This window comes from Loxodonta africana, chromosome 4 (genome assembly GCF_030014295.1).
Source record: "Loxodonta africana isolate mLoxAfr1 chromosome 4, mLoxAfr1.hap2, whole genome shotgun sequence".
In the NCBI taxonomy this organism is placed as follows: domain Eukaryota; kingdom Metazoa; phylum Chordata; class Mammalia; order Proboscidea; family Elephantidae; genus Loxodonta; species Loxodonta africana.
In genome coordinates, this window is record NC_087345.1 from 9594160 (window position 1) to 9617255 (window position 23096).

A 23096-nucleotide genomic window follows, 5' to 3' on the forward strand; every position below is an offset into this window, starting at 1 on the left:
ACAAACCGAAGTTTATTCTTTCATAGTCTAGTAGGCTAGAAGTCCAAATTCAGAACATCAGCTCCAGGGGAAGGCTTTCTCTCTCCATTGGCTCTGGAGGAATGTCCCTGTCATCAACCTTCCCCTGGACCGAGAGCTTCTGTGCACAGGAACCCCAGATCCAACAGACGCGCTCTGCTCCCGGCACTGCTTTCTTGGTGATAGGAGGTCCCCCGTCTCTGTTCACTTCTCTCTTTTATATCCCAAAAGAAACTGGCTCAAGACACAATCCAATCCCGCAGATTGAGTCCTGCCTCATTAACATAACTGCTGCCCATCTCCCCTCATTAACATCATAGAGGCAGAATTTACAACACAAAGGAAAATCTCATCAGGTGGCAAAGTTGTAGACAGTCACACAATACTGGGAATCATGGCCTAGCCAAATTGATACACATATTTTTGGGGGACACAATTCAATCCATGACACTTGCTGTGAGTCAGAATTGACTCAATGGCACTGAGTCAGTATATTTTACCTGGAAGTTCTATTTGGAGAGTCAACCCCTCCCCACTACATGTATAGGGGCTTGGTCACAGAGAAGGAAGAGTGTCTGCTGATAACAGTTCCAAAGGGAATTGGGAAAGAACCAAAGATAGTTAGAAAGTCCCAATACTTGAGTGGTTTTAGTAAACCAAAGCAAAGAAAGTTCACTTCCCCTCAAGCTTTCTACAACTTCTTGTCCAGGCATGAACCAGCAACTTGAAACTTGCCTCCAGAATGGAGGGTGCCGAGAGACAGAAAAAAGAGGCGGGCAACACCAGGATGGCAGCGAAGGTGTTTACGGATGAGGCAAATCCTGCGAAGCCACAGGACCAAAGCAGATCTCTGTGCCCTGCAGTGGGAGGGCAGAGGGTTTATAGTGGTGGTGAACAATAGTGGCTACAGGCCAGGGATTTACATAAGAATGCAAACTGTAGTGAACTAGCAGACCACATGAGGGCACTCATGTTCAGCTTCATAAAGCCTGTTTCCCCTTCAGTCCACAACTCGTGGCCAGCTCTTACAATCTGGCACGTTCCCCCTCTTGTGCTGGAGTATGAGAAACCCCATCTCCTCCCCACTGAGAACATACAGAGAAGTAGTGTTGGCCAGGTGCGGTATGGTGCCTGCACATGCGCAAGAGACAGAGAAAGTTACTGTGTGTCCAGAACAAAGGGAAACCTCTCCGATAAGGAGAAGGAACTGGGAGAGAGAAGGCAACCCAGTTCCCAGCCTCCTTATCAGAGAATGTTCTAGGCCCAAGGCCTTTACTTAGGCAGCCTGGATGGGACGTGTAGAGGCAGACCATTCTCACAACAGCTGTACATTCTCAAATTTGCCTTTTGCTATCTTCATCCAGCTCAAGCTTAACTACGACTGTAAGGATGGCGCAGGACCAGGCAGTGTTTCATTCTGTTGTGCATAGGGTCGCTATGAGTCGGAAGCGACTCGAGGGCACCTAACGACGACAACATCTTCATCCACATTCTGGCACAATGAGACATTCTTACTTAAAGGCAGAATTACTCTTCTCTCTCTCTTTTTTTTTTTTTTTGTGCTTCATATCAATCAGTTTGCCTTCCATCTTGCTTTTTAGGCAATTTAAACTTTACTTGGAGGGATCTGATGTTCTGTGGTAGTGGAAATAATGGTATATGTGGTGGAGTCAGAGTCTGAGATTTTCTCCTACTTATAAGCTAAGTAAGCTCACCTGTTACTGTTCCATGGATGCAGCAGAAGATACAAGTCTCCTGGGTCAGAGACAAAGGACTTCATTCCTCACAGCACAGCAAGCAGTATGACAGCATGTTTACGTCAGTTCCCCTTGCCCCCCACCAAGTCCCATGGGAGTGACATGGAGGGGCCCACGTGGAGGGGCCCAGGTGCACCTACCACGGGTTTGTGTCAAAGTCGGGATTTCTGAGCTTGGGAGATTCACTGCTTTTGTAGTGAATGAATAGCATGGCTGCTCTTTGGACAGAGATGTTATCTTGTCCCTCGAGGTTTCTCGCTGCAACACAACCCTGAGATGGCCCGGTGAAATGCAGGCAGGAGTTTACATTCTTGGTGTACCCAGAAAGAACATGCTAGGATGCTCAGGGCCCAAGGTGGGTTGCCTCTCCAACAAGGGGCCCCATGTGAACAAGACAGCCGTGTTGTTGTCTATATTTATTGGCTGATTCTCTTTGGGGTTTAGAGAAAGTGTAGGGAATTGTTGGATCTGGTTGCACAGCGGTTAAAGTACTTGGCTACCAACCAAAAAGCCGACAGTTCAAACCCACCAACCACTCCATGGAAGAAAGATGTGGCAGTCTGCTCCCTTAAAGATTACAGCCTTGGAAACCCTATGGGGCAGTTCTCCTCTGTCCTGTAGAGTCACTATGAGTCAGAATCAACTCGATGGCAGTGGGTGTTTGTTTTTTAAATGTGTCCCTTGTAAATGTATGGGTACTTGTCCTTCTATTTCTCCACAAACACGGAGTCTTGATTCTTCCAGTGACCCTCTCTTAGCCACAGGCTTGCCATCATATGGGGATAGGGGACTTTTGGTCTTGTATTTACTTAGGAGGCCAGATGTTTCATCTGGAGAGCCGTGAGTTTATTTTTATTTCTAGATTATTTACTTTCTGAGGCTTTTTGAAAATGTTCAGCCATATGTCGAAGGTCATCTAAACCAGCAGTTTCCCGTTGGGCACCTGCTCTGGAGAGCCTGGCCTGGGGGAGTTGCCCGCCTGGATTAGAGTCTCAGGGGGAGGAGGGAGCAAACCAGCTCTCAGGTCCATGTTCCCACATCTCCAGATGGATCTGAGCTCTGCCATCTCTGGGCCACTTCCCACCAAGGCAGCCTGGCCCCAGGAGAGAGGTGCAGTGGGAATCCCAGCTGGTCCACATTCAGGAAAAGCCTCCACCCTGCTCTCCCTCAAGCCCTTGCTCTGTGTCTTCCTTCTCCTCAGAGACAGGCAAGTGCCTTTCACGGGCTAAGGCCTTGCCCCCGGCCCAGCTGTCCTGTAGCAAGATGGGCGGTGCAGACAACTGCCTCCTCTCCTGCCCGGCCCACACACTCTTCATGCCAGGTAACCTGAGGCTGGCTGGGGTGGGAGGTTGGGCAGGGGCCTCTTCCCCCAGGGTCCAGCTGCTCTCCAGGAGAGAGCTCAGCCTGAGAACTAGGGGCCCACCCTGGCCTACCTCACTGAGGGGCTCTGAGTCCTCCAAAGTAGATTCAGTGGGCTCCTTCCTGCCCAGCCCTTACTCTGTGGCCGAGTAGCAGAAAGGTATGGACGAAGGGTCAGTCCTGACTTGCATCTCATTCAGAGACTCCTCTGAGGCCCCAGGGACCTGGGGGCCTGGAAAAGAAGTGCCCCCAGGCCTACCTTACCCACCGGCCCCTCTGCAGACTCGGAGGACAGCTACATCCTGAGCTGCGGTGTCCCAGCTCTCCAGGCCAAGACGTCACAGAAGCGCAACGGCACTTCCTCCAGCTCCGAGCCCAGCTGCTCAGGTAACCCCTTGGCCTGTCCATGCCATCCAGACCTGGGTGACTCTTTGACGTTGTTCCTTGCTGGAGAGAGAGGGAGGTCCAAACACAGGTCCTGGGGAGCTACAAGCAGGGCCAGGACCTGGAAGGCAGCAGGCTGCAGGCCGAGTCCCAGCCCAGGGCCATGGACCGTGGGAAGGCCCTTCCAGCTGTGAGGTTCAGGGGCACCAAGATGCCCTGAGTCCATGGGTGCTGTGTGTCACAGAGTGAGCCACATCTGATGTGGCCGCTAGGTTCTAGCGTCTCCTGTCACCTGAGTTCCCCTGACTCTACCCAGAAGGGTGAGGCATGGGGAGATCTGGGGAGGCTAGCACTGTGGCGGGTCTCAGTCAGCAGGGCACAGCCTGCTGCCCCGGCTTAGGAGAGGGGGTGTGTCTCCAGCAGTTTTCTTCTCCAGGGTGCTGCATTCCTTACCAGGGTGGCATGCGTATACACTTTATGTGTGCATGAACTGATCGTAGGATTCTTTAGTCCGGGGTCTGTGTTTCTGGGCATCTATAGTGTAGAGTTGCTATGAGTTGGGTTTGGTTGTTTCGTACAGTATTTCAAATCCCATTCCCTTCCTTGTTTCCCTTTCTCTCCTGGCGGACCCCTTTCCTAAAAGTGTGAGCCTTGTTTACTGCCTTGGTGATGGGCAAGGGGCTGAGAGGCATTCATTTTCTCCTCACAGAAGACCCCTCCCTGGCTGTGCTGCTCCTGGGCTTGAACTTGACCCCACTTTCACCTTTTTCAGGCCTTGCGGGGAGAGAGATGGGGCAGGGGCACCTCTCCCACCCCGCGGAGAGCTGTTGGGGCAGAGTGACCCCATGCCATGGCTCAGCTCCCCATACATCTGTCCCCGGTCACCCCACCCCCCAACTCAGACACTCCCTACGGCAGCCCCCGTCCCCCACCACCTCCTTGCCCACAGGAGGGGCCACCACCTGGGGGAATTTTGGCTTTTCCCAGATGCCCCAGTGCCCCCCATCAAGCAGAAGGCCCGCTTCAAGATCAGAGATGCCAAGTGCCACCTCCGGCCACGCAGCCGCGAGCGAGCAAAGGAGGCGCCGCGGCAGCCACTGCTGGGTGAGTGGCCACCCTGGTGCCAGCCCACACAGGGAGGGGGCCTCCCCCAGACCTGGGAAGTGAGTTTCCAAGGATGGGGCCCTGTGCCCTCCCCACCATGGTCCCATAACCCCAGTACCCTGCCTGGCTCGCTGTAGACAGCAGTGGTGTCGCTTTGGACGTAAGGCCAGCACTGAGGTGGAAAGGGGGTGACCCAGCACCCCTGGGGTCCACTGTCCCTGCTTGCCTAGGCTCAGCAGCCTGCCGTGTAAGTGGGCGGTTTATAGGGCACACTCAGCGACGCCTGAGTGACTGAAGGGGGCCGAGGACATTCCAGGCCAGGGGAAGGGCCCAGGGGAAGCATCCCAGCCCTGTTTCTCTGAAGATTCCGGAAGACCTTAGGATTTCTTCTCAAACCTGACAAAACTCTCAGCCCTCAGCAGACCTGGCCTGGGGTCCAAGTCTGTGGGCCAGGCCCTCTGCAAGCCCACAGCTGCTGCATAACCTCCTCAGCAGATAGGCGCCAGGTGCCCGGTGTACAGCAGCGTGTGGGCCCAGCCACCCACTCCTCCTGAGATCTTGGGCCGGCCCTGGCCTCCTCCAGCCTCAGTTTCCCCATCTGCACCAAGGACTACTAGGCAAGGCGGGCCCCTTGCCGATGTCTATGTGTCCAGGGCTAGGTAGATGTCTGCTCCCTGTCCCCTGCCACCTTTCCACACCACAGTGGTCCCTTCCCTTTTCCAGACAATTGCCACGTGACCTTCGTGACCCTCAAGTGTGACTCCTCCAAGAAGAGGCGTCGTGGCCGCAAGTCCCCGTCCAAGGAGGTGTCCCACATCACGGCAGAGTTTGAGGTGGAGACAAGGATGGAGGAGGCCTCAGGTGGGTCAGGGGCTCCCTCACCAGCCTGCTGATGGCTCCCAGCCCAGCCACAGCTACTGGGGGCAGAGGCCGGCCAGGCGAGCGAGGGGACCCAAACAGCAGCCTGGAGCCCAAGATGGAAGAGGTGGCCCAGGGGCAAGGAGAGGAGAGGGCTCAAGGGATCAAAGAGACAGCCAGCCCCAAGCCCTCAGTGCTGTCACCAGGACCTGCAAGGGATAATGCCTGCAGCCTCCTCGAAAGGTCAAGCCAAGGACCTGTCCCTCGTAGGTTCCAGACAGGCGCTTGGAACGCTGGCCGTACTCCACACCAGCACTTCCCACTCAGCTGCAAATGAGTTTTCAGTGTGACAAAGGAGCTGAGATCTGTAGCAAATGTGTACTGTGTGTGCCCAGCCCTGAGCTGGGTGCGCAGGAAGAGGGCACCAGGCTGTGGTCCCTGCCATGGCCGGGCTCCCTGGCCAGGGGGAGGTAGACGTGGACACAGACTATCCAGTGACAAGGAGACATCAGAGGGGGAGGCCTGGGGACAAACAGACACAGAGCTGAGGTCTCCCCAGCATAGGGCCGGGGAAGACTTCCCAGAAGAGGCGCCCCTTGAATCAGGGCTTGAAGTCAAAGTTCATCGGGTGGAGAAGATGGCAGGGAATGACATTCAAGCAGAGGAAATAGCATGCACGAAGGCACAGAGGTCAGGGAACAGTGACTGGGGCAGCATGGCTGAAAGTGGAGTTGACAGTGAGGTCAGAGTGTTGGGGCTTGAGGTTGGCAAGGCAGACAGGAGCCAGACTGTGAGAGGCTTAGGGTTCCAGCCAGAAAGCTGGACATCTTCCTCAGAGCAGTGTCAGAGTGGTTGGGAGAAGTCCCTGCTCAGTGGGTTGTGCCCCAGGAAGATGATGTGATGTGGTGGGCAGAGGCCTGGGTGTATACTCAGCCCTCAGGTCACACCTCTCCAAGTCTTAGTCTCCTCATCTGTCAGATGGGCATGGCAGTGGCCCCTCACCCTGGGGTTGCTGTGAGGATGGGGTGAGGTAACCAGTGGAGGCCCAGCCAGGCCAGGCACAGGGACGTTCTCCATGAGTGGCCATTCCTAGCAGGGTTGGGGCTGTCATGCCTGTGGTTACTCTTTCGGCCTCCCCCGCCCCCGCAGACACCTGTAAGGCGGACTGCCTGCGGAAGCGAGCAGAGCAAAGCCTGCAGGCAGCCATCAAGACCCTCCGAAAATCCATCAGCCGGCAGCAGTTCTATGTCCAGGTCTCAGATACTGAGTACGAAGTGGCTCAGCGGCCGGCCAAGGCCATGGAGGGGCAGGGGGCGTGCAGCACAGGCCAGGTGCCACAGGATGGCAAGTGTGGTAAGTCCCTGCCCATGGCCACTCCAAGGTGGACTTGGCAAATGTTGTCTGTCCTTCCTTCCACATGTACCCAGGTGAGCAGCAGTGGGCACACAGGGAAGACAGACATGTGGGGAGGGGACAGAAAGACACGCGGGCATGAGAAAGGCCCACCAGAGAGAAGAACAGAAGTACTCATAGCAAGAGCTGCCCTTCGGAGAGCTACTCCTGGCATCAGGCCCTGGGCAGGGCTCTCTGGCTGCGTTTTTCATATGAGAGGCTGCAGGGTGATAAGGCCACGGTGGGGGGTGGGGTGAGGGGCATGAGCGGCCTCCTGCCCAGGGTGGGCTGTGGTTGGAGGAGGTTTCCCAAAGGAAGAGGTATGTCAGCCAATTCCTCTTATACGGATTGGGTTATGAACCATTCCTATTAGTTTGATGCCCAGCTTGTCCCTGATTTAGCCATTGGCCTCCCCAACAAGCTGGCTTCCTGTGTCCTTTTGACATGTCCCCATCATTCGTTGAAGATTTCCTTGTTTTCTGGCACTACAAGATGTTTCAGACTCAACTTATACTTTCCCTGCCCCAGGCCCTGGAATCTGCCAGATTTCCAAGGGCCCCGGGTCCTTTTAAAAGAGGATGGTATGTAGACACCAATATCTGGGTGCTCTGGGTGCTCATTGCTACTGAGCTATCATTGCTTCTAGGACTGTCAGTGGACAGAGCTAAGAAATGTACATACAGATCTGTGTATACGCACAGGCACACGCACATATCCATCTATGTTCTTTCTATAGCTGTGTGTGTTGCAAAACCATGAGTTCACATCAGTACCCCCAATTCCAATTCAATACCTCAGGGTTCTTTGTAACCATCCCCAAAACATGTTTGTAAATATTTTCTCCAGCAGTGAGAAATTTTGCTCCCTTTCTCCATAATTTACTTACTCAGTAAGCTTACTTACTTGCTCACTAAGTTTACTTGTTTACTCATCCATTTACTTATTTGCTCAATGTAACCGGTCTCCCAAGCACAAATGACTCTCTCTTCAGCCCCCCACCCCAATCAATCCCCTTATGGCCTCGCTCCCTTAACCACCAGGCCCTTCTGCCCATGCCTCTGTGTGCCTCCCAGGCCTCCCCATACTGTCCGTGTCCTCGGGTGGAAAGGGAGAGGAGGAGAGGGGAGGAAAGTCGGCTCAGTTCTGGATGAGTTGACTGTGGAATGCCAGGTGGAGACACCCAGGAGGCAGTTTGATAGACAGGCCGGGAGGTTGGGGCTGGAGGCAGGATGGGAAGCTGTCCATGTCTGGCATCACCAGAGCGAGAACAGAAGTCCAGGTAGAGCCCCAAGGAGCACTGGCTGAGGCAGAGGTTCTTGGAGGACCCTGAGAAGGGCAGCAGAGAAGAGGGAAGAGACCAGGGTCAGGCCTCCAGGGTGCTCACAGGTGTCTGCAGCCTGGTTCCTAGTCCTGACTCTTCTGGGACAGGCCTGGGGCCTATCTGTGCCCTCTAAGCACCAGGAATGAGGCCTGCACCATAGCTGTACCAGAGCCCCAGGCTGTGGCACCCAGCAGACAGAATGCCCGGCCCCCATTCTCCGCCCCCCAACACCCCTTCCCTCTGCCTCTGCAGTGAGCTGTGAGCCTGGCACCTACTTTGGTGGCGAGCACAGCCAGTGCATGCCCTGCACACCGGGGACCTACCAGGACGTGGACGGCCAGCTCAGCTGCACGCCGTGCCCCAGCAACCACGGGCTTGGCCTGCCAGGTGCCCGCAACGTGTCCGAGTGTGGAGGCGAGTGTGGGCCCACCCTGGAAAAAGGCGAGAGGGGGGTTGGGGCTGCCGTCTCCACTGAGGCCCCCAAAGCAAAGGCCCAGGTGCCCCACATGATTGTAGCACGTTGTATTTGGTGAAGCTCTTTGCTGTTCCCAAAGCATCTCACAAGCTCAGTGCAACCACTGCTTTTAGAGTACATGACAGATACCAAAGCCCCCCGTGTGGCTCAGAGGACACTGCAGTTAGTATACCATAGCTGCCAAAGCCCCCCCACACGCGCACACACACACGCGCACACGCACACACACAGGTCACCATGCACTAGTTAACACAGCACTGTATTCATTTAGAGGACTTGTAAAAGTCACACCGTGCAGGTTGGAAAGGATCTTCCAGTGTACAAGTACTCTCGTTCACAGGTAACTGGCGGTAGATAACAGAGGTGCACACATGCCTTCTGGTTGACCACACATTTTACATTTTATGGAGCACACCATCATCTTCAAATTGGTTCGTGGAGTATGCAGTGTACTTGGGCAAGAACTCTGCTGGACACAAAGAGCTTTACAGTTTGTCCTGTAGGGGGGGTTGCAAATCCCTTTTCACTTCACCGAGCACAATTTGGTTTGCAAAGAGCTTTTCCTGTCTTGCTTCACCTGATCTGTGAAATGGGTGCATAGCCACCTCATCAGCCTTCCTCCTTGCACTCTGTGGCATCACCCAAGGGAGCGGATGGGACGAAGCTCACCATCCTGAGGAATGCGGGCACCTGTGAGGGCGGGGTGGGTCCTTAGGGCAGTGGGGACTTCTACAGGATCTGCCCCCTGCCCTGCTCTCTGACAGAAGAGATCAGAGCCCAGTCCTGAGACTCTGCAGGCTGGCGGGTGACCCCTGGCCCACACCCTCGCAAGGAGTGTGGCCTCCACCCCAGGGAGGAATGGTGACCATGGAAAGCACAGGGTGGCCACTGGTGGGAGCATCATCATGGTTCCAAAAAAACCAAACCCATCCCCATTGAGTCGATTCCAACTCACAGCAACCCTATAGGACAGAGTGGAACTGCTCCATAGAGTTTCCAAGGAGCGCCTGGCGGATTCAAACTGCCAACCTTCTGGTTAGCAACTGAACTCTTAACCACTTTAGAAGCCCAGAATTCAGGGTCTGGGCCACGAGAGCACAAAGCACACCCCTCACTCGGCATCAGAGCACCCTCTGCATCCTAACCTTCCGCTAGAATGTTAGAACGTTGTTTATGTGGAGCTGAAACCGGCTGTGCTGTTGCCCTGTCCCTTTGCCCCAGCCATGCCCTTGGGGGCCTCACAGGCCCTCCTCCCTCTGCTCTGAGCTAGCCCTGCAAATGGACAGGGCAGTGGTCAGCCCTGGGCCAGCCTCAGCTGCCCCGGGACCCCCTGTGAAGACACATGTGTGGCCTGCCCCCTGTGGAGAGCCCCTCTAAATGCCCTTACACTCCACGGGGTCTGCGCGTCCTGGCACAGCAGCAAGGCCTCGTCTGAGGCCCTTCCAGCTGGTGGGAGACAGAAAGCCAGGCTTGGCTAAGGCAGTATCCCAACTGGGGGGCCAGGCCTCCTGCCACCTAGGCCAGTGTCCCCCAGCCCTGGCCGCCTCTGTGCCTTCTCCAGGGACAGGCCAGGGCTGAGAGCAGGCCTGGGCCCCCACAGCCTTGGTGACTGCACGTCCTCCCCTGCGGGCCTGAGCCATGACCTCTGACTTCCAGGCCAGTGCTCTGCCGGCTTCTTCTCCACAGACGGCTTCAAGCCCTGCCAGGCCTGCCCCCTGGGCACGTACCAGCCTGAGCCTGGACGCACCGGCTGCTTCCCCTGCGGAGGGGGGCTGCTCACCAAGCTCGAGAGCGCCACCTCCTTCCAGGACTGTGAGACCAGAGGTGAGCACACTGCATTCTTCTGTGTGCGTGCACACACATGTGCTCACACACTCACGCATGCTCACACACCGTCACATGTACCAGCTCACACTCACACATGCACTAACACAATACACTCATACACTCTTGCACACCAACTCACACTCAGACATTCACACAAGCTCTCACACACACACCAACTCACTCTCACACATACACTCACTCACACACACACTCACACACATCACACACGCACACACACACAGTGAGGACCGGTCCTGGAATACCTCTCATTTACTCCCTTGGCTAACCTCCGAGGAGGGCCTTCCCAGAGAAGGAGCCTAGAGTGTCAGGTGGGGGACATTGGTGACAGCACAGTATCACACCATAGGAAGGGACAACAGGGAGCCGCCCAGAAGGGGCTGGGAATGGAGAGGAAGAGGTGGCGGGGAGCACCACACGGGAGCTGCCAGCTGGGTCAGGGCACTTGAGGACGGCATCTCAGAACTGGAGGCATTAAAACCACGTCTTGAAGGGTGGTGGCAAGACATCCCCACCCCTACCCCCCTGTCCCCATGCCTACTCTCTGACCTCTGTCCACGCCTACCCCCAGTCCCAATCCTGCCAATTGTTCCGACCAGAAATCTCGGGGTCACCCTGACCCTCTTTCTTTCTCACCCCCCCTGCAGTCTGTCAGCAGCCCCTGTCAGCCCCACCTTCTAAACAGATCCAGATTTCAGGGACATCTTACCACTCTCACCGCTGCCCTGACCCAGGCCACACCATCTTCCACTGGACCATGTGACGGGGTCCTCCACCCAGCCTGCTTCCCCTCGCAGCCACTCACAGGGGGGCCTGCAAGAAGGAAAGGCAGATGTAGCCTCTCGTCCAGAAGAAAGCACAGTCCTCCCTTCGGCCCTGCGCCACCTTGCCTATGGCCTCTGCCTCCTGCCGGCCTGGACCCTCGCCCCAGCTCCAGCTGTCTCTCTCCTGCTCCTGAAACCACCCGCCCCAGCCAGGGCCTGTGCTTTCCCTCCCTGCCCTCAGCCAGCCTGGGGCCAGCTCCCTCGCTCCTGAGGGCTCTTCTCAAAACTCCTCCACACCCGCCTCTTACCACCACCGGTGCACCACTTATCACCACCTCAGACAACCTCTCCCAGGGCACCTGGATCCACAATGTGTCTGTCTCTCTCACTGCTGGGTCCCCATGGCAGCACTCAGGTCATATTGGGCGAAGGGGTGAAGGTGCAAAGGGGTGACGGGGCCAGGGGGCTAGGGGACAGGCTGTGTGCTGGATTGGCAGTGGCAGGAGTCACAGGCCAGTGGGGAAGGGCCGGGAACTCCAAGCCGAGACAGACCCAGGGGCACAGAGTCCCTGGGGAGGTGGTCCCCCAACTTGTTCCCACTGTACCCCCCTCCACCGCAGTGCACTGCTCACCCGGCCACCACTACAACACCAGCACCCACCGCTGCATACGCTGCCCCGTCGGCACCTACCAGCCCGAGTTTGGCCAGAACCACTGCATCACCTGTCCTGGCAACACCAGCACCGACTTCGATGGCTCCACCAACGTCACCCACTGCAAAAGTAGGTGCTGCTCTTGCCCACAGTGGGGCGGGGAGGGGCCGGGGCAGAATCTGACCTCCCTGCCAGTCACATCCACTCAGCAGACACCCTGGAGCCCACACCCACCGTGAGCCTGACAGCCCAGTGCTACCTGAGGCCTGTCCCTGGAAGGGTGTGGCTCTCCTACTGGTGGCAACTCCATCCATCCCAGTCCCACACAGACACCACTGAGCCTCTTGGCCAGGCCAGGCCTGCTCTGGACTCCTTCAGGGGGAGGGGCGTGGGAGCGGAAGGCTGGGGCGAGGCCGCTGAGCACCAGGCCTGGGCTCATGCAGGCGCACACAGTGGGAACAAGACGACAACCTAGAGCACCTGGGAGGCGTCTGATGAGTGTGTACAGGTGTGGGGGGCAACGAGGAAGCAAGGCTGACTAAGCAGCTGAGCTTAGCCAAAGGCAGCCTGGACAGCAAAGGAGAGAATATCCCTAGTTCTTGGGTAGCAAGTCACTCGGGCATACCAAAGAGGGTGTTGGCTGCTGTGCTCACTTTGGGTATTTTTTATTCATTTTTCAAAGTTCTTTAGGGCATACTTTCAGTTTTGTTGACTATGCAAAGGCCTTCGACTGTGTGGATCATAACAAATTATGGATAACACTGCAAAGAATGGGAATTCCAGAACACTTAATTGTGTTCATGCGGAACCTGTACATAGATCAAGAGGCAGTCACTCCAACAGAACAAGGGGATACTGCGTGGTTTAAAGTCAGGAAAGGTGTGTATCAGGGTTGTATCCTTTCACCATGCCTATTCAATCTGTATGCTGAGCAAATAATCCGAGAAGCTGGACTATATGAAGAAGAACAGGGCATCAAGATTGGAGGAAGACTCATTAACAACCCGCGTTATGTGAATGACACAACCTTGCTTGCTGAAAGTGAAGAGGACTTGAACCACTTAGTAATGGAGACCAAAGACCACAGCCTTCAGTATGGATTACACCTCAACATAAAGAAAACAAAAATCCTCACAACTGGACCGATGAGCAACATCATGATAAACGGAGAAAAGATTGAAGTTGTCAAGGATTTCATTTTACTTGGATCCACAATCAACACCCATGGAAGCAATAGTCAGGAAATCAATCGACGCATTGCATTGGGCAAATCTGCTGCAAAGGACCTTTTTAAAGTGTTGAAGAGCAAAGATGTCACCTTGAAGACTAAGGTGCGCCTGACCCAAGCCATGGTATTTTCAATCACATCACATGCATGTGAAAGCTGGACAGTGAATAAAGAAAACCAAAGAAGAACTGATGCCTTTGAATTATGGTGTTGGCAAAGAATACTGAATACACCATGGACTGCCAAAAGAACGAACAAATCTATCTTGGAAGAAATACAGTCAGAGTGCTCCTTAGAAGCAACGATGGCGACACTTCGTCTCACATACTTTGGACATGGTGTCAGGAGGAATCAGTCCCTGGAGAAGGACACCACGCTTGGTAAAGTAGAGGGTCAGCGAAAAAGAGGAAGACCCTCGACGAGATGGATTGACACAGCGGGCTCAAGCATAATGATCGTGAGGATGGCACAGGACTGGGCAGTGTTTCGTTCTGTTGTACCTGGGGTCACTATGAGTCGGAACCAACTCGATGGCACCTAACAACTATTAATTTTCATCCACTCAGTTATCCCTTTCCTGGGTTCCTGGTGATATTTGGGACAGCCTGGACTTAATGAAAAGAACTTAATCCAGGAACTGGGAGTCGGTCCCCTGTGTCCAGGGCTGTCCTGGGCTGAGCACGTGCCCCCCACTTCTCTGTGTTCCTGGGTTAGAAGAGCAAACTCAGCGGTGGTGCTCAGTAGGTACATGGTTTTCAATGTTCTAAAAAGGAGCCCTGGTGGTGCAGCAGTTAAGGGCTCGGTTGCTAACCAAAAGGTTAGCAGTTCAAATCCAGCCAGTAGCTCTGTGGAAGAAAGACTTGGAAACCTGCCCCTATAAAGATTACAGCCTTGAAAACCCTGTGGGGCAGTTCTTCACTGTCACATGGTGTCACTATGAGTCAGAATCAACTCTATGGCGCCTAATAACAACGAGTAGATAACGGGAAGCCAGATGGGAGGAGAGCTGTTAGAACGCTAAAAGCAGAAATGAAACATTTCCCAGGAATCTTGAAGTGAGAAGAGGGTTTTAAAATGAAGACTTGTGGGGAAATTACATACATCCAATACTTGCCTTCAATTCTCTTTGCAGACCTAAGATGATTTCATTTGTAAGTTTAAGACTAACCCATTGCCGTCACGTTGATTCCGACTCCTAGCGACCCTATAGGACAGAGTAGAACTGCCCCTTAGGGTTTCCAAGGAGCAGCTGGTAGATTCGAACTGCTGACCTTTTGGTTAGCAGCTGTAGTTTCTCGCCGTAGCTCTTAACCACTGCACCACTAGGCCTCCTAATCTCATAAAAACGTCACATTTGGCCTCAGAGGCGAGGCAGTGGGAAGAAGACGGTTTTCTCCTCAGTTTTTCTTACTGTGTTGCTCAGTTGTTGCTTTTTCCCTTTATGTCCCTTCCTGCCTTTCGTAGTCGGGGGGTGGGAGGGCCTGCCTGGCACCTAGCTGGTTCCAGAAAATGTTGAGTAACTGAGTGGGCAGAGGAATAAACGAGGAGAAAGGGTCAGTGGGGTTCACTTGGGTTTTCACACTCGAGACTTGGCTGAGACCCGAGTTCAGGCAAGGGGCAGGTGGGGGCAGACAGCCCACAGGGGCAGCGAGAGGGCCTGCCAGAGGCTGGGGGACCCAGGAGGGATGCCTGGGCAAGGCTCAGCTACAGACGGAGGATGGGCCTCAGTCAGGCAGAGGTGCCCAGTGAGAAGGAGGCGCTCAGAGAGCAAGCGGAGGGATGGGGGGCCTGTGCTTCCACTGAGAGGCCAGGAGGAGGCTGGCTCAGGCCTGGCTGGCTTCCACTGTCAGGGCCTCTGAGGGCCCAGACGGGGGCCCAGGTGGAGACAGGCCAAGGAGCACACAGGAGAGCCTGCCCTGACCAGCCCGCGCGCCCCACTGCCTACAGACCAGCACTGCGGGGGCGAACTTGGCGACTACACGGGCTACATCGAGTCCCCCAACTACCCTGGTGACTACCCGGCCAATGCTGAGTGCGTGTGGTACATCTCACCGCCTCCCAAGCGCCGGATCCTCATCGTGGTCCCCGAGATCTTCCTGCCCATCGAGGACGAGTGTGGAGACGTGCTCGTCATGAGGAAGAGCGGTGCGTGCCAGGCAGGGGGAGGGGAGGGCAGAGCCAGGCATGGCCTCGGCCTCCCATCCCTCCTGGTTGTCCCCTGAACTCAGAGGGGGCAAGTCACCACGCCGGGTAATCCAGGGCTTACCGTGCGTGATTCCAGAAAGCTGGGCTTCTCGGAGCTCTGCAGAAAGGTCCTGAAAGCTCAGGGGCACCCCAAGCATGGGGTCAGTGCCCAGTCAGGGCTCAACTGGCCACACCCAGCCTCTCATCCTGGTCGTCCTACCAGCTGCAGAGCCGCCCCCACTGTCCCTGACCCCCATCCCTAGCACAACCCCCAGGAATAACCCCAATGCCACAGGGCCTTCTCCCCTTCCCCGAGGCTTGGGGGTATGAGGGCCCAGCCCACCCATGTACACACCAGATTCCCCAGGATCAGATTGTCCCAGACTCTCCCCATTACTGCCAGTCCCTTCCCCTCCTTGAACCCCAGACTTCTGGCTCGTCACCCCCTTCATCGGGGACTCCCTGTGAGGCTGCAGATGAGGGAGGGATATAAAGTGACAGCAGCAGCCACGCCCACATGTACCTGCAGGCAGGTGTGCACCCACAGACCTATGGCAGCCAGAAAAATGGGGAAGCACCTGAGTTGCCTCAGGGACCTGGTCAGACCCCAACAGTGCCCTGGGCCGTGGGGACCTCACTGCTGTTGCAGGGCTGTGGGGCCGGTAGGGAGCTCCAAGTCAATGTCAGAGGAAGAAGGCAAGGAACACGCACACACAAAGTCACAGTGCTCATCTAGCCCCTCGTCTCGGGATAGGTCTCAGAGCCCGGTACCCGGCAGGCGTGGCCTTCTTCTTGCCATGTCGGGTATGACCTCAGAGTAGCCCATGAGCTGGAACATCCAATGTGCAAACAGGAGGATAGACCAGAGAGGGCAAGCTCCTGCCCAGGGTCACACAGCAGGTCAGAGCAGTCCAGGATCACCGTTCCAGGGCTTTGAACCAATCGGTACCCCTGCTGAGAATCTACGTTTCTACAAGTTCCCAATGGATGCTAATACTGCTGGTTGGGACCAGTTCTGAGAACCACTAGCAGAGCAGTGGGTCTCAAAATGTATCTGTCATACAGAAGAACCACCCGGGATCTTGTCAAACTTCTGATTCAGTGTATCTGTGGTGGACAAGCAAATTCTCAGCAGGGGTTGAAACAAGAACGAACCAGTTCAAATCCCTGCATCCCCCCCACCCGTTCCTGTCACCAGCTCTACTCTCTCTGGAAGGCCACCTCTCCTGCCCAGGCTGCCTCAGGAAGGCTGCCCGGGGAGCAGGGAGGAGGCAGGCAACCTTTGGCCAGTCCCAGGCACCCCAGGGTCAGGGGACTCACCCCTTTCATTTGCTCACAGAAGGGGAGGTGGGCCACCCGAGGCCTTCCCAGATCTGACCCCCAGCCCCAGCACACCTCGGCTGGCTCGTGTCCTGCACCTTCCCTGAGCCTCTGCTCTGGCTCAGCTCTGCTCTGGGTGCAGGCATGAGCCCCGATCTCGTGCAGCTGGAGGGAGACAGTGACAGTCTGACAGAGAGGGACTGTGACAGGGGCTTCACCAGAGCAGGGCAGAACAGGGTGGAGCAGTCAGGGAGGCTCCCTGAAGGAGGGGGCACAGAAACGGCTCTCAGAGGGATGAGTAGGAACTGTGCAGGAGAAGGTGAGAAAGACATTTAAGGCAGAGGGAACAAACGCGAGATGCAAGAGCTTAGAGCACTTGGGGAACCTTATCTCACGTGGCGGCTGGGAGGCCGACCATGGGGAGAGACAGTGGCCTGCAGCAGGAGGGCAGGGGCCAGGTGAGGGGCTCCATATCCGCTGGCAGCTCAGCTCGCGGCATCCCACAGCCTCCCCTACGTCTATCACCACCTATGAGACCTGCCAGACGTACGAGAGGCCCATCGCCTTCACCTCCCGCTCCCGCAAGCTCTGGATCCAGTTCAAATCCAATGAAGGCAACAGCGGCAAAGGGTTCCAAGTGCCCTACGTCACCTATGATGGTAAGGCAGGACCATCTTGTCACAGCCACACCAGGCGCCCAGCCCTCCCCTCAGGGAGCTCCAGCCTGTGTAGGAGACCAGATGCAGATGAGGCATGTAAAGGCAAGGGGTACAGAGTGGACGGATGAGGGAGCGGTTGGTGATGTCTGCAGGTTTCAGCCCACACAGGGTTTGAAGGCTGAACAGTTTTCTGGGCAGCCAGACTCCAAGGCTGCAGGGTGGAGGGAACTGCAGATACAGAAGCAGAGCTGCACTGGGCCTAAGCCTGATCCTGAGGCTGGAGCCAGGGAGGGGCAGAGGCTAAAGGTGAGTGGGAAGCAGGCGGGATCTCCAGCCCACACCTTCCTTTCTTCCCAGAGGATTACCAGCAATTGATAGAAGATATTGTTCGAGATGGACGGTTATACGCCTCAGAGAATCACCAGGAAATTTTGAAAGTGAGTTTCTTTACTGGATGGGGATCCATGTATCCCGCCTCCCAGAAAAACATGGGAAGGAGGGTGGTGATGGAGAGGAGAAGGCAGACCTGGGGAAGACGGCCCGGCCTCTTAGCAGCCTGGCAGACACTCCCAGGCCCCGGACGTTAAAGGCAGTGCCTCCCTCACCGTGTCTCACAGGACAAGAAGCTGATCAAGGCCCTCTTTGACGTGCTGGCACACCCCCAGAACTACTTCAAGTACACAGCCCAGGAGTCCAAGGAGATGTTTCCCCGGTCCTTCATCAAACTGCTACGCTCCAAAGTGTCCCGGTTCCTGCGGCCCTACAAATAACTTGCCCGCTGCCCCGCATGGGGACGGCCAGGGTGCACCCAGGGGGGAGGGCCCGCTGCCTGAGATTCCTTCCCCCTCCAGTAGAAGCTGAAGGTGGCTCCCCGGGACAGGGGGCCCCTCCAAGCTGCCTTGGGAAATAGCCAAGACGTTTGGCCTCCAGGAAAGTGGACCAGCTGGCAGAGGGCTAAAACCAGCCCAGGCGAGACGCCAGCAGGCTTCCCTCCTCAGATCCATCACTTAGGGTGGGGTGGAATGGGGGACATTGCTTCTTCCTCCCTCCCTCCACCCGTTCATTTCACTGAGCACCAGGGATGCACTCTCCCAAGCCAGCACTAGAGGGCGCCCTTGCGGGCAGGGGCCTGGGCAGCGCACACCTGGGGCCGGGATTGCACTTGACCTTTGCCTGTGCCGCAGAAGCCAGAGGCCCGTGACTGACCTGGCCCCTGGAGGCCGGGAGGCTGGGCTGGCATCCCAAACGTGACAGGAGCCAGCCCGAGGAGCAGCTCTGTCCACAGGCACCCATGGATGTGGGTGCCCGCAGGGGCCTCCACACCCCCAGACTCCCCCGGCCACAGGCAGAGGACACAGGTGCCACGCTGTGTGCCTCTGAAGGGCCCTGTGATGGACAGCAACAGCAGCTAGGGGGAGGAAGCTGTAGATTTTTGCTTTCCTTTGATAGAGCATCTAATTAACTACACACTATATATATAAATATAAATATATATATACTTCTATTTGTGGATAACTTAGGAAAATTACCTTTAGTAACTGTAAATATTCATCGTGACCTCACCTTTTCTTCCACAAGCCATTGACAGTCACACCTGTCACAGCCACCCTGCGTGATTAAACTGCTTCTCCACACGCTGGACCCCGGTGATTGCACGAAGCGGAGCCCACAGGACTGGGGTGCTCACAGGCCGCCCTCGGACGCTCTTGACTGCAGCGTCTTTGGAGATGGGGCTCCGAGGCATGGCGAGAGTGTGGGCCTGGTCTGGCCCTCAGATGGGACCTGGGGTGAGGCAGCTTCCCCTTGAACCCCTCCCTAGGACATGTGGGGGCCAAGCGACAGTCTGCAGAAGGGGTCCTGTGTTCTGGTCCCAAGCAAGCACTTGGGGTCCCTCTTGTGCCTTCAAGTCTTTGAGAAACCAGGCCTTTCTTATGTGAGCGTGACCACGAGGAGCCTTATTAAGCAACCGACCCGCTCCTGGACTTTACGGAGGAGGAAAATGGAGGCCCAGAGGGCAGGTGGCTGGCCCAGGGTCACAGTAGGTCACCAAAGCAGAGCTGGGACTAGTTGTCGGGAGCCTTCTTTCTGCTACACCGCACCACTACCCTCACAGAGCTGCTTTTTCTCCTTCGGAAGAGGGAAGTCTGAGGATGTGACCAGGCTGCACTCAGCCAGACCCCGCACTGAGACGGAGATAGCTCAGACCTCCCCATGCTGGGGAGTCAGGTCTTCCCGGGTCCTGAGGCCTCACCTAATGGCCAGACTGCGTGGACATGCTCTGGAACACGAATAGGAAGTGGTCCAGATTTTTGAGGTGAACAGAACTGAAAGCCCTAGGGAACAAGGGAGAATGTTGGTGAATGCTAGTCGCCCACTTCACATGGCTCTGGGTTGTTTCTGCCCCTCGCCTCCAGGCCCGACCTGACCAGTCAGAAGTGACCGCAGTCTGGGAAACCTCCGTGGCACTCCAAGTACAGTGAAGGTTGAGGGCGAGCACCAGGTCTCTGCAGATTCAGGGCTCGGTGACAAGGCCGGCGATAACACATTTTATTGTCCAGAGAAGGGCCTGGGGCTCAGGAACTACTCACTCTCGTCACCCACATTGGCAACTGCTGAGTCCTGGCCACCTCCTTTGCTCATTAGCTGCCTCCTTTGCTCAAGCCCACCTCCAACTGGGGGCCTCTGCACTCAGGGGACCGGTCAGTGCCAGCTGTTGACCTGCCATCACAGTGCATGCAGGCCAGCCCCCATTCCCAGCCAGAGCCTTCTCTTTGCCAAGCCATCGGCCACCCCCAGAAGTGAGAAAGAGCCCCGCAGAACGAGCCCCTAGCATCAGCTTCCCAGGGGAAGGGCAGGGGAAGGGACACTGGCCAGGGCTGGATTGAGGCGTTTATTTTCAACCTTTCCAAAACCAGAGTGGATAACGGTCTCACTGAATTGTACATGCGAAGAATGTTGAATTGGCAAATTTTGGGGTATCTATATTTTTACAACAATAAAAGAAAGAAAAGAAGCAGAGGAACAGAAGAGAGCCCTCGCCAGAGCTCCTTCTGCTGTTCTCTGGGTGGTTTTCTGATGGTTGCCACCCACTTACCCCTAATCTATGGGCCCTGTGTCACACAGCAGGAGCTCAGGGATGCAGGGGGCAGGACAGGTGCTTGACCCCTCACCCTCCTCCCGCTGCGAAGCCCTTTGTAGCTCTCGTCCCATGCAGGAGCCCCTCAGGGGTGCACCCTCAGGAGTGCTAGGTGGCCAGAGACCCAAACCTGGCAGCTGTCCAAGCAGTCACCTTCCGGCCCTCCCAGGCCCCTGAAGTCCAGGTGCGGCCCCTCCTTTAGAATCTCCACATCAGCTCCACACAGGAGGGCTTGGGGGACCCTACACATCAACCCCCAGGATCACAGGCCTGCTTTTCCGTGTTTCCACGCAGAGGCCAGTGGCCACTTGACCACCACAAGGGTGGCGGTTCTACCTGCTCAAGGAGGACGCAGGGAGAAGTGGGCAGCAACAGGGCGGACGTGGCACAGCCACAGAAGATCACCACGATACATCCAAACGCTGTGCCAAGCTGGAGAATCCGGGAAGTCTGGGAAAGGAAGGGTGCCAGGGAGCTCAGGAGTCTCCCGGAGCTGTCTGAGGAGAAGCAGGACGTGGGGAGCTAAGTGTGCCCCGACACCTGGACCCCTGCCTGGGGTTCTGCCCTCTTCCTGGCGCTGACCCTCCCTCCCCAGCAGCCACACCGCAGTTCCAGAGGATGGGAGCAGAGGAACAAGCTTCTGGGGGCAAAAGCTTGGCCAGCTGGCCAGGCCTGAAAGGCAGGCCAAGGTCCTGAGGTTTTGATGAGCATGGCGCTGCTGGACCAGCTGGAGAGCCTGCATGGGGAACCCAAGGCTCAGGGGAGGGGATCACATGGGACCGGGAGTAGAGGGGCCACAGCCGCCTCCAGCTCACAGCCTCCTCACCTGGACCTTCCCAGAAACTCCATGAGAAATAGAGAAGAATCCGATTTAAGGGTTAGTCCGCGGCCGAGCCCTCAGTCACAGGTGTGAGGTAGGAAGTGAGGAGGCACCACATCAGGTACCAGGATTGGCTTTCTTTTTTCACAGCTTGCAGCTCTAGTGTGGTTGACCTTTGTACTCCCACAGGTGGTTTCTAAAACAGCAAAGTCACCTTTTAGCTCCCCCGCCTCTCCACCCTCACCCCAAAACAGGCCTCACTGGACAGTGGTGGGGAGCATGTTTCCCCTCAACTCTGGCTCCCCCTACCACCACCTCGGGGTTAGGGTTAGGGACACGCAGGCCCAAGGCGGCAGCCCTGGCCATTTTCCCTCCAGCCACCTGTTAGTTTGAGACACGCAGATGAAGAAAAACTGAAACACCGGCCAGAAAGCCCCCAGACAACAGTGACAAAGGAGGCTGGATGTGAAGGGCTCTCATGAGCACGGTCCCTGCCTGAGCGCTCTCCGTCCTCCCACAGGTACTCCTTCCAAGGGAAGCAGCCCAGGGTCCCAGCCCCAGGCAGGTTCTCAGGGCAGGAGGCCTGGCCTGTGGGAGGGAACTGAAGCTCTAGTAGGGGCTTCCTCCGCATTTTGGGGTTTGAATAATTTATTCCAGCCCCACGACACCCGTAGCAGAAAAATAAGATAATGAAATCAGTCAGGTCATTTAGCAAACATTTATGAAGCACCGACTGCATGCAAGACTTCAAGAAGGACAAGGGAACCAGTGCCCCACCACAGACCCCAAGAGCGAGTACAGCCAGGGGCAGAGGAATGGCATTGGTCAAAGAGATCAAGAGGAGACAGGTCGGCCTGGGGGGCACGCAGAGCCCCGCATCTCCGCTGACGGGGTTGGGGGGGGTGGTTCAGGAGAAGGGCTCTCGCCCTGGCCCCATCTCAGGAGCTCGGGTGGGGAGAACAGCCCAGACCCTCAGGCGGCAGGCAGGAGAGGCAGAGCGTCCAGAAGGAGAAGCTGCAGACAGTCCAGGCTCCCGGCACAGAGGGCCACACAGGCAGGTGGCTCCAGCCCGGATTGCTGTCCTGGAGCCCGCTGCCAGCCCACCACCACACCCAGGTCCGTGGCCTCCGCCCTCCCTGATTTGGTACACACTAAGGGGGGAATTTTACTTTTTCTTGTCTCCGACTCCATGCATGGAAAGTTCAGCCTGGTAAAGTACATCTGTATCACGGCCCCTCTCCTTCCCCAAAGACGTCCATCAGGCACCCAGCCCATGACCAGGGCAACAGGTGAAGCCAATGCTGTTCCAGCCACAAGCAGGGGACACAATACATGAGACACGATACCACCACACGTGCACCTCAGCCCACACAGCACCCACAGATTGCTAGACCCACCCAGGAAGCAGCCCTGAGCCCTGGCTGACAGGAGCTTGCTCTTCATCCCACCTGGCTCCTTTGCCAGCCTGTGCATGGCACCTCGCCACCTCCCAGCCCTGCATTGATGACCCAGACAGCGGGGGCCCAGAGGCCACCAGACGGACCCCCCCAAGATGGTGCGTACCCCTTGAGTCTCAGCAGGAAGAAGTGAAGGTGGAAAAGCTTGCTCCACGCAGTGCCTCATCCTCCTGCATATGTGTAAACGTCTCCCCACCCTGGCAAGGGGGACGGTCCCAGTTTCCAGATGTGGACACTGAGACTCCTGGAGGCCAAGTGACGTGCATCAGGCAAGGTCAGCGATTCACAGAGCGAGAATCAAACCCCATACCCGTTGCAGTCAAGTCGATTCCAACTCACAGAAACCCTATAGGACAGAGTAG

The 23096-nt window shown here is 56.3% G+C and overlaps 1 protein-coding gene and 1 long non-coding RNA gene across 2 annotated transcripts in view; one reads left to right on the forward strand and one right to left on the reverse strand.

Annotated features, from left to right (window-relative positions):
* The window catches only part of SCUBE1 (signal peptide, CUB domain and EGF like domain containing 1), a 63912-nt gene extending 45456 nt beyond the window's left edge, over positions 1-18456 (forward strand). Inside the window, 10 exon segments of the mRNA XM_064283402.1 lie at positions 4589-4622; positions 5346-5483; positions 6630-6833; positions 8446-8607; positions 10325-10492; positions 11898-12059; positions 15106-15303; positions 17169-17321; positions 17679-17758; positions 17939-18456. Coding sequence (XP_064139472.1) covers positions 4589-4622; positions 5346-5483; positions 6630-6833; positions 8446-8607; positions 10325-10492; positions 11898-12059; positions 15106-15303; positions 17169-17321; positions 17679-17758; positions 17939-18091 — 1452 coding nt within the window. The 3' untranslated portion in view covers positions 18092-18456.
* On the reverse strand, positions 6744-11451 carry LOC135231153 (uncharacterized). The gene is made up of 3 exons (XR_010321668.1): positions 11223-11451; positions 8517-8624; positions 6744-8198 (listed from the first exon to the last, which is right to left on the reverse strand). It is a non-coding gene; the product is annotated as an uncharacterized LOC135231153 (long non-coding RNA).
* Positions 18457-23096: the final 4640 nt, after the last annotated feature.